The sequence below is a fragment of the Choristoneura fumiferana genome, chromosome 14, assembly GCF_025370935.1.
Source record: "Choristoneura fumiferana chromosome 14, NRCan_CFum_1, whole genome shotgun sequence".
NCBI lineage: Eukaryota > Metazoa > Arthropoda > Insecta > Lepidoptera > Tortricidae > Choristoneura > Choristoneura fumiferana.
Window position 1 is genome coordinate 10,338,434 of NC_133485.1, and position 14,159 is coordinate 10,352,592.

The 14,159-nt window shown below is 35.1% G+C and overlaps 4 protein-coding genes across 4 annotated transcripts in view; 2 read left to right on the forward strand and 2 right to left on the reverse strand.

Annotated features, from left to right (window-relative positions):
- Window positions 1–739, reverse strand: part of LOC141435113 (papilin-like) — a 45,644-nt gene extending 44,905 nt beyond the window's left edge. Inside the window, exon 1 of the mRNA XM_074097682.1 lies at window positions 490–739. The gene's annotated coding sequence lies outside the window, so the exon portion shown is untranslated. The remainder of the gene's footprint in view (window positions 1–489) is intronic.
- The window catches only part of LOC141435103 (ADAMTS-like protein 4), a 441,311-nt gene that overhangs the window by 282,646 nt on the left and 144,506 nt on the right, over window positions 1–14,159 (forward strand). The gene's annotated exons all lie outside the window — the stretch shown is intronic.
- On the forward strand, window positions 9,426–12,238 carry LOC141434639 (uncharacterized). The gene is made up of 3 exons (XM_074097060.1): window positions 9,426–9,879; window positions 10,607–10,799; window positions 11,079–12,238. The coding sequence occupies exons 1-3, from the start codon at window positions 9,535–9,537 to the stop codon at window positions 11,375–11,377; spliced, it is 837 nt and encodes a 278-aa protein (XP_073953161.1). The 5' UTR covers window positions 9,426–9,534; the 3' UTR covers window positions 11,378–12,238.
- LOC141434640 (lysosomal proton-coupled steroid conjugate and bile acid symporter SLC46A3-like) lies at window positions 12,231–14,152 on the reverse strand. The gene is made up of 3 exons (XM_074097061.1): window positions 13,960–14,152; window positions 13,480–13,720; window positions 12,231–13,327 (listed from the first exon to the last, which is right to left on the reverse strand). The coding sequence occupies exons 2-3, from the start codon at window positions 13,710–13,712 to the stop codon at window positions 13,255–13,257; spliced, it is 306 nt and encodes a 101-aa protein (XP_073953162.1). The 5' UTR covers window positions 13,713–13,720; window positions 13,960–14,152; the 3' UTR covers window positions 12,231–13,254.

A 14,159-nucleotide genomic window follows, 5' to 3' on the forward strand; every position in this document is an offset into this window, starting at 1 on the left:
AAATTTGGGTCGCGACCCGAGGTTAAGAAACGCTGCACTAGACTCTACCTGTGGCTTCGCATGCGTAAATCATTAGATTCAGCTGTTGAATTGAAATTCCGGAATTTTACTAAATTTTCAAGATAATTCTCAATAATTGCGTTGTGGATTTCATTAACGTTGCACTTAAAACGGGTCCCATTCGCGATATATTTCCCATAACGATCATTTGCCATAACTCTTTTTTTTTAACTATAAAATTTTCAGAAAATTTGTAATGGCTATCCCGTAGAATTTTGGAATTATTTAAAGTTTTCAAGAAAATAGAGTACCTATGGCAAATGATCATTATGGCAAACATTACATTATGGATTTTAATATGTATGGATTCCAATATAGACCCACTTAATAAAACACCTGTGCTATTCTAGTATCTAATTTTCCTTCAGATTCAAAGAACTGTACGTAATGTTACTCGTAACCTGATATAACTTAGTAAAGAAAACTTACTTGAAATAATCAATTATAAAGTCTTTATTGTCACAGCACTTATACTGAAAAAAAAAACTGAAATTTACTGTATCAGCATTCGAATGTCTTATAATCGTAAATTTTTATTGTCAATTCCAAATAATTAACAACGTTAAATATTTTCTTCAAATTATGGAAAAACTTTTTTATTAAAAATGTTTCCAAAAATTGCCCATTTTTTATTAAGTTTACAAAACTTGTGGTGTAAACACAATTTCACTGCGCCTGCGGTGCGCCCGCGCAGCGGCTTTCAACTGTTTGTAAAAGGGCTCGGTACTTGGTTACTCTAGAGTGGAAAGTAAAAATCATTATGAGTAAAAGTTACTAATTGCTCTCGCGTATCGTTGGAGCAGTAAGGTTTTTGGTTCATTGATGACAATGTTTGGTAAACAAATATGTGGGTAGACAGTGACTTAGGTTGGTACAAGTGGCTTTACGCGTACCAGAAGTTAAGTAAACATTTTTTTAAACCTAGACCATGTCAGTGGCCTTTAATAAAGTAAATTGCAGGTGGTAGGATCTTGTGCAAGGTCCGCCCGGATTGCTACCACCATCTTGCTCGCTAATCCTGCCGTGAAGCAGCAGTGCTTGCACTGTTGTGTTTCGGCGTGGAGAGTAAGACAGCCGGTGAAATTACTGGCACGCGAGGTATCCCATCTTAGGCCTCTAGGTTGGCAACGCGTCTGCAATACCCCTGGTGTTGCAGATGTTTATGGGCGGTGGTGATCTCTTACCATCAGGAGACCCACTTGCTCGATTGCCATCCAGTCAAATAAAAAAAATACTATCTTTGAGACAGTTTTAATTATAATACAATACAAATATTCTTTATTGAGCAGCACAAATAAGTACAAAAAGTTAAAATAGAGAGAATGAAAAAATGCAGGGTAGACAATAGGCGGTATTATAGCTTATTAAATTTATGTTAATTTTTAATTCAAAGCCTTTTTGTTGACTAGTACTCTGCTGACTGTACTGGCATTGTCATCCAAACTACATTTAGTAGCAAATTTCAAGTAGATGCCATTAACTGTTGGGGAGTTCCGTCTTGCGGAGACGGTCCTTGCCGAACCATCAGAATTTCACTACCTACTAATTTTAATAGGTAATATCATCTTTTTATAAGTACCAAATTTCAGCTCAATTGGATACCATCAATAACCTTTTTATTTTTACTCTGGTCTTCAAAGCTTAAAATTTCATGTATCCAAAAAATAACAGAAGCTGAAATTATGATTGATTTTTTGGAGTATTTTTGTATTTTTATTTCAACTCCAAATTTGTTACTTTTACGGGTATCCCGTGAAACCATATAAAACCATGTCGCTAGTGCTGCTGCTTAAGTATAGCATAGTAGAAATAAGCAACCTGAGATATGTATGCATAGGAAAAATTCGTGTCTAGATTCCTGTCCAGCAGTGGTGTAGGATATAGTACGCAGCACGCATTGCTGAGGACCTGGGTTCGATTCCCAGTGCTGGTCTCTCTTTTTCTGGTTTTTCTGTGCATCCATATATCAGTTTGTATTTACGAAACAGAAGCTGATTCCATTTTTGGCAATCCTCATTATAATATTCCTCCTTCGGGCACTCGAGTAAAATTATGAATCTAAGTAATAGTAACTTATCCAAGATATTTCCTCAAAAACAAATGAAAGTGTCAACGTACAATTTTACCTGATTTATAACCCTTGATTATAGCAAAAACTGTGATTTTCCTTTCCCTGGATTCCTAGCTCCACTTTCTAATTTGATACGCATCCTGGGCGGCTAGTAAGCCTGACTTTTTCTCGTCTGTCACTCAATGCGTCTCTTTCGTTTAAAACCAGTTTTATAAGGACAGCTAAAATAATCATCAGGTACTGCACACTTGGTTGGTGTGTCTAGAGGAAAAGTCAAGCTGGATTAGTCTGTAGATTAGATTTTGATGACGCTTCTTTGAGCGGGTGGGATCGTGGATGTGGAAGCATTAAGAGATACAGTCAGGTCAAGCTTTGTTAGCTCTACTTGGACAAACACATATTGTTAACATACATGCATAATCGCGTTTCACCGCTCCATCTGTTAGTTTGTTTTTTTTTCTGTCTTTTTCTGTCACTTACTTTGACATTTATCATAGTCAAATACAGACAAATCATTATTATTTACTTTTTAACACATGTTTGCATTTGCTATGGCTAGATTTTCAAAAAGTTATCAGTCACGATTTTTTTTATTTTGTCAATAAAATTAAACAAAAAAATTTGGCCTTGTATATGTAGTCATTCACGATGACGCGTGCCGTGGTTCTTATTACAATGTCAATAATGTCTAATTTTGACAAAATCATGCGTCTTCGTTGATGGCACTAGGTATAGTCGGTTAAAGTTCTGTGTGACGTCGCACCTACGTACACTTTTTACTTACGAGTGACGTCACTGGCCTCAATTCCCGAACTTTGATGCGCTTCATCTGTGTCATTTTTTGTTTAATAGACAAAAGAAGAACGTGTTCTATATTTTCTGGTAATGTAACTGACGGACTTTTTTTTCACCCAGGAATCTACTCAATTCTAGGATAATGATACGTATAATAATAAAAACACGGGATAATAGAAAGGCTAAAACCAAAGAAACAGAAACAAAACTGTTCATTAATGAATGGACTTACTAATTTCCAATATATTAAGTGTCTCAGCAACCTGTAAGCAACTATGTTATTGACTGCTTTTTTTCGCAATTATCGTAAAAATCAACAAGTAGTTAAACTATTAAGTTAACATGATGCATGTGGGTCACGAAGACAATTATAAGCGCGGTAGGTACCTGGCTAGATTATAAATAAAGCCTCTGTGTTGATGGACTAGGATATTCTTTAGAACAGACAAAGATCGTTGTCGATAAAAAACATTGTTCAATGTAAATTAGAAACCCTACTCATACCGAATAAAATGTTGAAATTTCAGTCACTGGGTTTAGAATCATGAAATTTTGCACTTTGTGGTAATTTTGATACTCATACATAATTAGATTACAGAAGTTTTTGAAATGTTATCTTATAAAATGCAATTGGTTAATGATAGGCTGATTAGAATAATGGTTTAAAAATAAAACATAAAACCATAAGCGTGGAAAAACTTAACATTCGGAATCAAAATTTTTTGGCAGTCAATTTAGACCCAGCAACAGCATCAACAACAACAAGCACTCAACAAGCATTTTTTGATGCAAAGCTTCTTCTAGCTGTACGCATACTCCAACAGTGCTTCTAGTTTCTTAATGCCTTTAACAGTTTCCGTGTTCTGCATAAACATGAATGAAAAAGAATACTGTCAAGATCGAGAGCAACTGCAACAGCTGTATCGAGCATCACTTTGTCTAAATTACTCGCTCTTATTCTCAATAATATATTTTTCCACTCGTGTTTATTCGAAACACGTCAACTGGTTAAAGGCATTAAGAAACTAGAAGCACTATACCTACATGTTGTTAATAACAAAGGCATTAAATACCAGTTCCAATCCAGCAGGGATCACTACGTCGAACAAATTTATCGATATCCGCCATCCTTACCTCCTGACGTTTGGATGGACCACACATACCGTGCTCTAAGCATTCCCATCTTGGAAACAAAAGGGCCTAAGTCACCCAGCCTCATGGGCACTTACGACTATTTCACTCTTAGTGATGTAGCCCACCCCCGTATATCCAAGGTCTATAATCTCTATTGCTTTCTTATTAAGATATTTAACTACTGGCCGCAAACGCAATATTAATGGCGGCACGGTTCGGTGGCTTTGTGAGTTTGCTTTACTGCATCCATTTGGTTGCAATTGCTGTTTAATTTTGTTGATTAGTTGTAATGAATTGCTTAGTTATTTGAATTCGGCGATAGTTTGACTTTTGAATTCAAATGATTTAAATGTGGAAACCAAGCATCAAAATGTTAACGTTGACAAATGCACTTTTAGAGAACCGTAAAACATTAAGTATGTAAGTACTTCAAAAAAGGTTTATTTATGACACGTTTTTATACTAACAGCGCCATCGTTGCCAAGAAGAATGCGGCGCAAGAAACTTGGCAGAAAGTCATTTCAACATAATTATGTTAAATAGCTGGTATCCGATTGAGCTGGTATACATTATGAAAATCCTGTGACATAATCTGGTAGTGAAATTCTAGTGGTCTGGCCAGGACCATCTCTGCAGAACCGGACTCCTCAACAGACATGGATGACATTGCAAGTATTAAAAAAAAATACAGTCAGCAAAAAAAGGTTGAATCAAAAAATTTAATTATTTTTGCAAACAATATCAGTAATTTCAGTACTGGAAAATCCTCTGTATTAATTACAATAAAACAATATAAATTGCCTCAAGAAAAAACTATGTCGGTCTACATTTGAATATCTCAAACATGATAAATTGGTACATCGTATTAGTATACAAAGCTTGTTCCCAATTCTACAGATTTCCTTTACAGATTCCTGTCTCTACAGTTTCCCGATTCTACAGACTCTTAATTTTACAGACTTCCAAATCCACAAATTCCCAATCCTACAGAATCGATATTCTACAGATTCCCAATTCTTCACATTCCCAACTCAACAGATTCCCAACCCTACAGATTCATAAATCTACAGATTCCCAACTTTACAGATTCTTAATCGATCGGATTCCCATCTGCACAGATTCTCAATTTCCAGCAGTACAGATTCCCAACCCAACTCAACAGATTTTGTTATTAAGTGTTTTTTTACACATTAATAGGTAGGTTAGGTTCGTTAGGTATCTTCAGATGCCCGAAGGGCAGACCGCCCAGAAATAGGAGCCGTCGACATCACAGGGGTGGGTTGCCTAATGCTGCTGAAAATATGCAACTGATAAATTAATTAACTGGTGAACTAAGCGAAAAAAATAAACACGAACATTTTAAAACGCTTCATGAAACATAATAATTCTACGTAACCGTCTTTAGACGACAAAACTTACAAATGTAAAATGGGAATCTGTAGACATGGGCATCTGTAATATTGGAAATATGTAGACAGGGGAAACTTTAGAAATGGGAATCTATAGAAATAGGTTACAGTAGGCATGAGAATCTGTAGACATGGGAATGTACATACGGGAAACTGTAGCATTGACAATCTGTAGAGAAGGGAATCTGTAATATTGGAAATCTGTAGAATTGGGAATCTGTAGACGTGGGAAAAATCGGGTATAAAATAGTAATGCTATAATAATAATAAATGTTCTTTATAACAACACATTTTCACTAATCCTTTACTCAAGCTCCACTATAAAAAGCCATACTTTACCAGAACGTGCTAACGTAAAACATATCGTGCTCAAAGCGTAGCCATAGCGATAAATCTAACGATAATAATCGAATCGACCGCATCTCTATACCATATCGCCACCTTTATCCTATCTCTTACAACTAGCTTGTGTTAAGCAGGGATGGCAAGATATTGCAGTGTTGTAGGTCCGGTTAGTTGGGTTATAGTGCGGGGCGATGGTCGCACACTGCATCGATTTATAATAATTAACTAGCATGAGATGACGCGAGGCGTGCTCTTGTGCTTTACGTTAGCTCTACGTTCTCACATAATTTTGATTTGATTCGATACGATGTGAGTGAATTGAGATCGTAAATTTTTAACTAATTTCGCTTGTTTTCGTTGTTCTTTTCTTATTTATTTCTTGCTTTCTTTGAGTTTACATAGATATATCGAAGTGAATAAAACATAGACTGTTTAATTAATATTTTTAAATAAGTGTTATTTTTTTAATTAATAGGTACAAGTTTTTATTCGCTTAAAGTATTTTTTTTTGTTGACTGTGCCCAGCTACATATCAGTACGAAATTTCAACTTGCAACACTTCTTAATTACAGACGAACACACACCGGAACAAGTGTAACTAAATTAAAAATACACATTATTACGGCATAGTTATAAGATTTGTGTCAATTTGAAACTGAACGATATTAAAAGAACAAAATTGAAATCACTACTGACAAATAAATGCAGAAAATTAGCGACTAGACATAGATATTTTAAAGCCCAAGAAATGATAATAATAAAGGATCATTTACATTCTTTAAAAATCGCAACTTTTCATTACTAAACCCATCCGTCAAAGTTCCAACAAAACCAAAATTAGAAAAGAACTCCGTCTATCCACGGCACTATAAATCAGAATCAAATCGACCATAATCGCTACACGACCGGCATCTATTCATAATCGTCGGCGAGTGCAATGTTACATGCTATGCGAGTAATGACCGAGCTCCTATGTCTAGTAGACGTCAGTCTTAGCTTATGCTAAGTCCTTAGGTAATTGCGTAAGAACATAATTTTTTTTTTTTTTTTTTTTTTATTCTGAGAGGAGACTGTGCCCAGCAGTGGGACGTAAATAGGCTGGGATGATATTGATGACGATATTTTTTAATCGATATACCATAAAAATCAGTGGCTATGGTTTGAGGAGAGGTGATGTTTTATTTTCTTCTTTTCAGGTGCTATTTAAATGGATAGTGGAGTGGACTGGACATGCATATTATGCAATTTAGCTTCCTAATTTTAGGAAAAACTAGGTAATATGAAAAAATAAACTATAATAAAGAAAGAATAAACTATAATAGACAGTCATGTTGGAGGGTACAATTCAGCGTTTTTATTTCTTTCTTACCATTACGGCAATTTATTATTTAAAAGAGATGATGCTCAGTTGATAATCAGGGTTAAGTTTTGATGAAAACTAAAGACAACACCGATGCTAAATCTATGATCAAAATTCTTGCGACTTGTGTTTCCGTTCTGCTAATAAATGTGGGATGCTAAATATTCATCCAGGAACTTGTGTTACCATTCTACCGATTTACAAATCAAATTATTTTACATAATACCTAAACTAAACCCACGACAAAAAAAAACCTCTTTATCGAATCATCTGGTGACAAATGGGCCCCGCCTCGCCTCCGGGCCATCAGGTAGAAATTCATTACCCCTTATTAATTAGGGGGCGGACCTCCCCCCTAATAGCGGTGTGATAAAGGTTTTTACCGCACGATAATTAATAGTCGGTGGTGTTATTGAAGTTGTTTGGGCCTGAATGGTGTGGTTTTTGTTTTTGACATTTACTTGACTTCATTGTGGAGTGAAAAGTTTAGGATATAAGTTGTCACAATGTTTGTTGATTTGAATGACAATTTAGTAAGTTAGTAAAATGTTTGACGGAATATTGCGTAGGGACATATGTATTTAATAATTATGGTTACCTGTAGTGAACCGTCATAATTGTTACCCGACATCAGTGTATCTTTATTGCAAATAGTACCTAACTGGCTTTTCTCCCACCGAAAACTTCTAGATTATCGACCAAGAAGATCTACATGTCGTATCCTAAACCAACTTCACCATTGGCAGAATCATAAAACAATTGATGGAGCCATCTTCTCCTAAATTTGAACTGAGTAGGTAAGGTACGAGTGCTCGTCACTGTCCGAATAGTTGGCATCTTTAATCTTACGTTATTAGCAATGTGTCGAGCGTTCGGACGTTTACCTTACATAGTTTTGTATGCACTACATCCGATTAGAATCCGATCCGATTTCTTGAAAATACGGTCCGGAGCAGTCGTAGAACGACTTATTTTGCCATTGAAATAGTTGTACGACTACTCCGATCCGTATTTTCACGGATTCATACCGGATTCGGATCGTTGTAGTGCGTAACCGCTCTTAATACTTATACTCATTCGGAACTGAGCCTGACATCTAGCGGCGGATAGTAGAACTTCACAACACATTAGCTGGATACAGTAAAGCGCAACCTAGCGAGGATTATTAGGACGTAATAATACCGGGTGTGGCCTGTAATATGAGCAAATAATTAAAACATAGATCATACTCGTCAAACTGAACAACTTTAGTTCAGCGACTTTTAAAAATAATTAGTTTTTAAATTTTTATTACTTTTACGTTTATTCGAAGAAACAATGTAAAGCAAAATGCTTGATGTTTGTACCGTGACAGGCGACGTCAGTTGGGTTCTAGGATGGCGTACATTGATAGCAGTAGGTATTTAATTTGTATGAAAAAAGGAAAATTCAAAGACTCCATTATTTTTAAAAGTTGCTGAACTAATGTTGTTCAGATTGGTGAGGACGCTCTATGTTTTAAGTTTTTGCTCGTATTACAGGCCACACTCGGTATTTTAGGATGCACGGTGATGCAATAAAAAAAATGCAATAAAATAAATGAAAGGGAATAAACGTGTAAAAGGTACACAAATTCCAAGATGCTCCGTCCTATTAAAACAGACGAGATCTGCGTGTAACATAGGTATATACTTAATTACTTTATTCATGCGAATTTTATACTTCTTTTTTCCCTAGAAAGAAGATATACATTGATTTAAATTACTTACTTTATTTATAGTATATTTACTTGAGAAAAGTTCACACACAAGGTCCGTTATAGCTAAAAGACCGTAATTAGGTACCTAAGCAATAAAAAAATACGTGTAAAAGCTATTACTATTCTACGTTTGTTCGCAGGAGCCGTCGAAATAATGTCACAGAAAAACAAAATTATTTACTATGATAAGGTTCCATGGTGGCTTAGGAATCAAATTGGTTGACTGTACCTATCATCTTCGGTTAACAGCAAGTGATTGACTTAACAATGTGGCCTGTGGGTGACAAAAGTCGGCGAAATACCCAAATACTTCTTCAGAAGCCTCAGGAATTTCTACATTGCACAAAAAGTGATCGAGATTAACCTAATCAGTCGAAAACGGCTACATCTCGTATTATCGTGGGTTGCACAAGCAGCTATCTCGAAACTGTCAATTCGGCAACGATAGCTGAGCAACTCATCGAACTCTTATGTTATGTTATCTCACAAGACTATCGCTATCTGAGGCGAGATCTCAAAAGACTTTAGTACGTAAGTCGCAAGGAGTCCATGTGACCGTTTTTCGGCGGACGTACTGCTAAAAACGGTTCGAAAGGTCTATTCTGTATCTAGAATAGTCAAAATGGATAGACCTAGTACGAGCCAGCAGTCGGTGGAGAAGTTGGAGGTGTACAGGCCTAGCACGAGCCATGAGTCTGTCGGGAAGGTTGAGATGTTTGAAGTTAGAGAACATGTGCCTTATCAAGCGGAGGTCACTCGTGCACCAGGAGCATATGACGCTGAAAGTGGTGACGTGTATACGAACTCATGGGACTCCGCGTGGCTGGCAATCTGCCAGTTTATCAACCTCCTCCACCATATGCAAATTGCCATTGTGGTGTTCTGTTTATGGCACTTCGCGTTAACTGTCGAGCCTAATGGAACTATCACTAATCTACAGCTGCATATTATTTTCGCAGGAACAGGCGTACGTATTTTGATTGTTGTCTTGTGTTCCCATAAGTTTTGTGTGGTGCTATCTGCGTTATGCTTTACGATTAGTACATGTTTTATGTTCATCTTAAAGTGCACTTTAAATTAATGAAGATAAAAATAAATTAAAAAAGAAACTTTAAAAGATTATATTGGTAGATGACAATTTTTTAACGCAAAGCAAAACCCTGGAAGAAGTTTTAGTATATCTAATGAGTGACAATAATTTTTATTTTGTGATGAAATCCTTATCGGTAATACATATTAATTAGCTATTTGAAAATGGTGGCATTTCTATGTTCATGCGTAGAAAAATAGGTGCACCTGCTAAGTTGACACCAGCAACTAAACTCAACTAACACATTGCTAGAACTAATGTCACAGGATAAATTAGGGAAGTAGGAGCAAAGGATAATATTACTACCATAGTAGAGATAGTTAAAAAAGAAAAAGAAAGATAATTAATCAGTAAAGTCAATCGTGAGAGTTGCGGGAAACCGGTGGATGCAAGTGGCGAGTTGTCGTTCATTGTGGCGTTCTAAGGGGGGGGCCTTTGTCTAGCAGTGGACGTCTTCCGGCTGATGATGATGAAAGATAATTAAAGTTAATTTTCATCATCTGTTTTAGTTTGCTAACTACTACGCTTGGAGATGTCGCAGATTTTGCCCTTATTTATCTAATTATTCGTTTGTTATTTTTATAATATGTAATGTCTTTTTTAGTACCAACTATTTCTCGTGGAAGCAGTCCTGACTCTCCACCGCCACAACTCCTGGTCCTTCCAACTGTCTCAGGATGGCAAACGCATCGTCCACGGTTGCCTGCAACTCATTGGATCAGTGATGGTCATAGCAGGCTCCTTCCTCGCATTGTCCGAGGCCGAAATGGTTATCAACACACCTCATGGATACTGCGGTAAGTCACAAAAACTCAATATTATCTAAAAACTGTCTTTGAATGAAAATTCGTCTATTTGATTTAAATATGTATTTCAATAACTTCTCCTTTGTTTATTTACTAGTTGTAAACGTTTTTCTTACTTTACCGCCATAAGTAGATTAAGGATTAAAACCGAATACTGGGAATCATTAATTCTTGGAACACATTGTACATGTATAATATATTATTATATTGCAACAATTACTTGCTGTAACTGTTTTAAATCCATTTATCTTTTAACGTTATTAATTTCAGGTGTTATCGCCTTGGCATTCTCTCTGGCAAGTTTTATCTCCGGCATCATAGCGCTTTTCTCCTCAAAAGTACGTTTGATGATCAAAAGCGGACCAATCAAGATTCTCCACGTTGCTCTCGGCCTAATTTCTCTCTCTATGGGACTTATAACAATGGCTATAGGCTTTAATATGCCGTATTTCAGCGGCGAAAACCCTGGGCTGTCTACGGCTCTGATTGTCTTCGTAGTACTCATTTTATTCTACATCGTTATTCAGCCTATTATCAATTTGGTTTCTACAACTCGGAAAACAATTTGACTTAAACAAAGTATTGCAGGCTCTACTGACGATCAAAGTATTGCCTGAACGAAATAGGATAAGGAATTTGCAGGGGCGTAGAAAAAAAGGATCTACGTAACTTGAACGAAAGCAATAAAATTCCAACAATAATCATTTGAGTTATGACTACTTATGACCTATTTTAAATAGGATATGGTTAGGGTAGGGTCATACGGGTTTCATCATAAGAAGAGTCACGTAGAAGGTATATTTTAAAAGTAAACATAAAAAAATGCAGATTGCTTGCTAGCGGCTTAATCTGCCATACATTTTTCATATCTTGCAAATAGATTGGATATCTACGCTCCTGCAAAATTAGTACATAGTATCTTTACGTATATAAGTAACTAAATTTAATGAAATAAGTCTATGTCAGGTACCTAACATAAACACGATTCCGCGCAGTTAATTTCTAATGTACCTATGATTAATTTGTGTTTTGTTTTCTATTTTAATATTTAACGCAATAAAATATCCAAAAACAATGCAGTGAGAACCCGCGTGAGTATAAATGTTTATTTGGTTAATTTTTTATGCGTAAATTTAAGAGTTACGTATAAAAATATTTTTAATTTATGACTTTAATATATAGTCTTTGGTTTTATTTTATAAATTTAGACCTAGATGATTTAGTCCACTATTATTGAACTAGATCCATCTAAATCACTTTTTCGGATCATTTAAATGATGAAGGTTAACCATACGACTTGGTTAAGATACTTTATTTATTTATTTTAGAATTTAGACGTGATTGTTACTTGTATTGTTATTGTGAGTATAATAATATTAAGTAGATGTGTATGTTCGTTTGTGTATGGATGAATAAAAAGCATTTATGGTTTTATAATAAAACTGTTTAATTTACATCCGAATTAGCAATATCTAAGGCACATAATATTATGTTAAGTACATACTTACCTAATCAGTACGTATTCATTCATGCAAAAGTAAGTTAGGGTAAGGTGACACGAGGGTGACACTATGTATCTTATGAATCATTATTTTAATCATATTTTATATACCTATCGTATAATTAAACAATAACGACTAAATCACAATCTCTGCGTACTTATGTATTACTACGCAATGCACTAAAAACATTAATAACATTGACGGTACGAGTACCTATTCTCTCTAGAATATTAGTACCTGCTTAAGTGCCTACTTACCTATTACTTACTTCTACACGAGGTTTTTTTTAAAAATTAATAATGCCTTCTATAATTAATTTCATTAATACCTAAATTATGTACTTATTATCACATACATTAATAAATTTAAATTATAAAATTAAGCTTTATGTGCCCTGATAAACCGCTCATTTTTCTTGCAATGCAGAATCATGTTTTTTAAAGCTATCGATAAGAAAATATAATTTTCTTATGTTTTTAAAGCATTACAATATACTCCCTACTTTGATCCTTTATTGTCCATGGACCATCAATAACCATGTGCGATTCCGGCTCTACCTTCTGGTACGGAACCTTAAAACATTACATAGGTACCTATCTAATGATATGATGTCAATATGTAGTCTTAACTAATACGTATCCTTCTCCACTTCTTAATGCACTTTCAATATGTGCATGATTTTTGCAACCATTTAAAGTGTATGGTACTGAATACTTATTACTTTAATAAGTACCTATATCTATTACAAACAATCTCTGCGTTAAAATTATTGTTCACAATCGGCAGTGCCAATTTAGCCCCACCACTGTCACTGATATGCTTATGATTACGTTTGTAGTAGAAAAGCTTCAAATTAATCCAATTCAAACTGAGCTATTATCAACAGTGACAGCTGTGCAAGTTAATGTTAATGACATAAGTGAGTAACTAACGCACTAAGTGATTCACTCTTCAATCAGTAATGTTCTATCTTGATCTTGATTTCCCAAAGTCTTGTAGTACAGAACCTCCGCGATACTGAAATAAAAATACAATAAAAAAATAAAATATAAACTTACAGTAAGCTTGAAATGTCCGCGTCACTTAAATAATAACTAATAAGTAGGTAATAGAACCATTTTTACAATTAATTTAGGTAACCGTAGTTATAAATAAATGTGAATACTTACGAAACAAATATAAGGCACGCGGTGAATAAACATGCTGATATAACATAAACTGCACCAGGATAATAGGCCAGCGTCGCAAAGTAAACTGTGTTAAACAATATAGGTGAAAATATAGGCACTACTGCCTCCATGCAGGATATCAATGCATATAACTTGGACACTTCTTCATTGGGTACTACTTTGGTAATTTGGGACCGGATCAGTGGAGGTGACAAGCTTCCCAACATAGACATTATGCCAGCTGAAACAAAAAAGAATCAGATAAAGTTATTGAGGCAAAGCTACATTCCTCGCTGAATTTAAAAAAAAGTAAATGATATTATACTCATTTTATGCCAGACAAATTAAATGTAATTTTATGACATAGAGAGAAACGATAATTTCAAAACTTTTTAGTGTGTATTTTTGAACGAGATAATGAATAACATCCAAATAAGGGAAGCAAAGAATAAAGTTTATAAAAGAAAACATCATCTTTACATAAAAGTGGTAACCAGCACAGAAACAAGTGGTAAGAAGAACTAAATGAACTGGGAGAAACTAATGAGTCATGAGCAACAAAATATGATCTATGAACAGCCGCATTGCAAAAATTCAAAAGTATTCTTCAGATAACAACGTGATAAAACTTGATTGCTTTATCATATCAGTTAAGAACCGTCCTTACGATAAAAAATAGA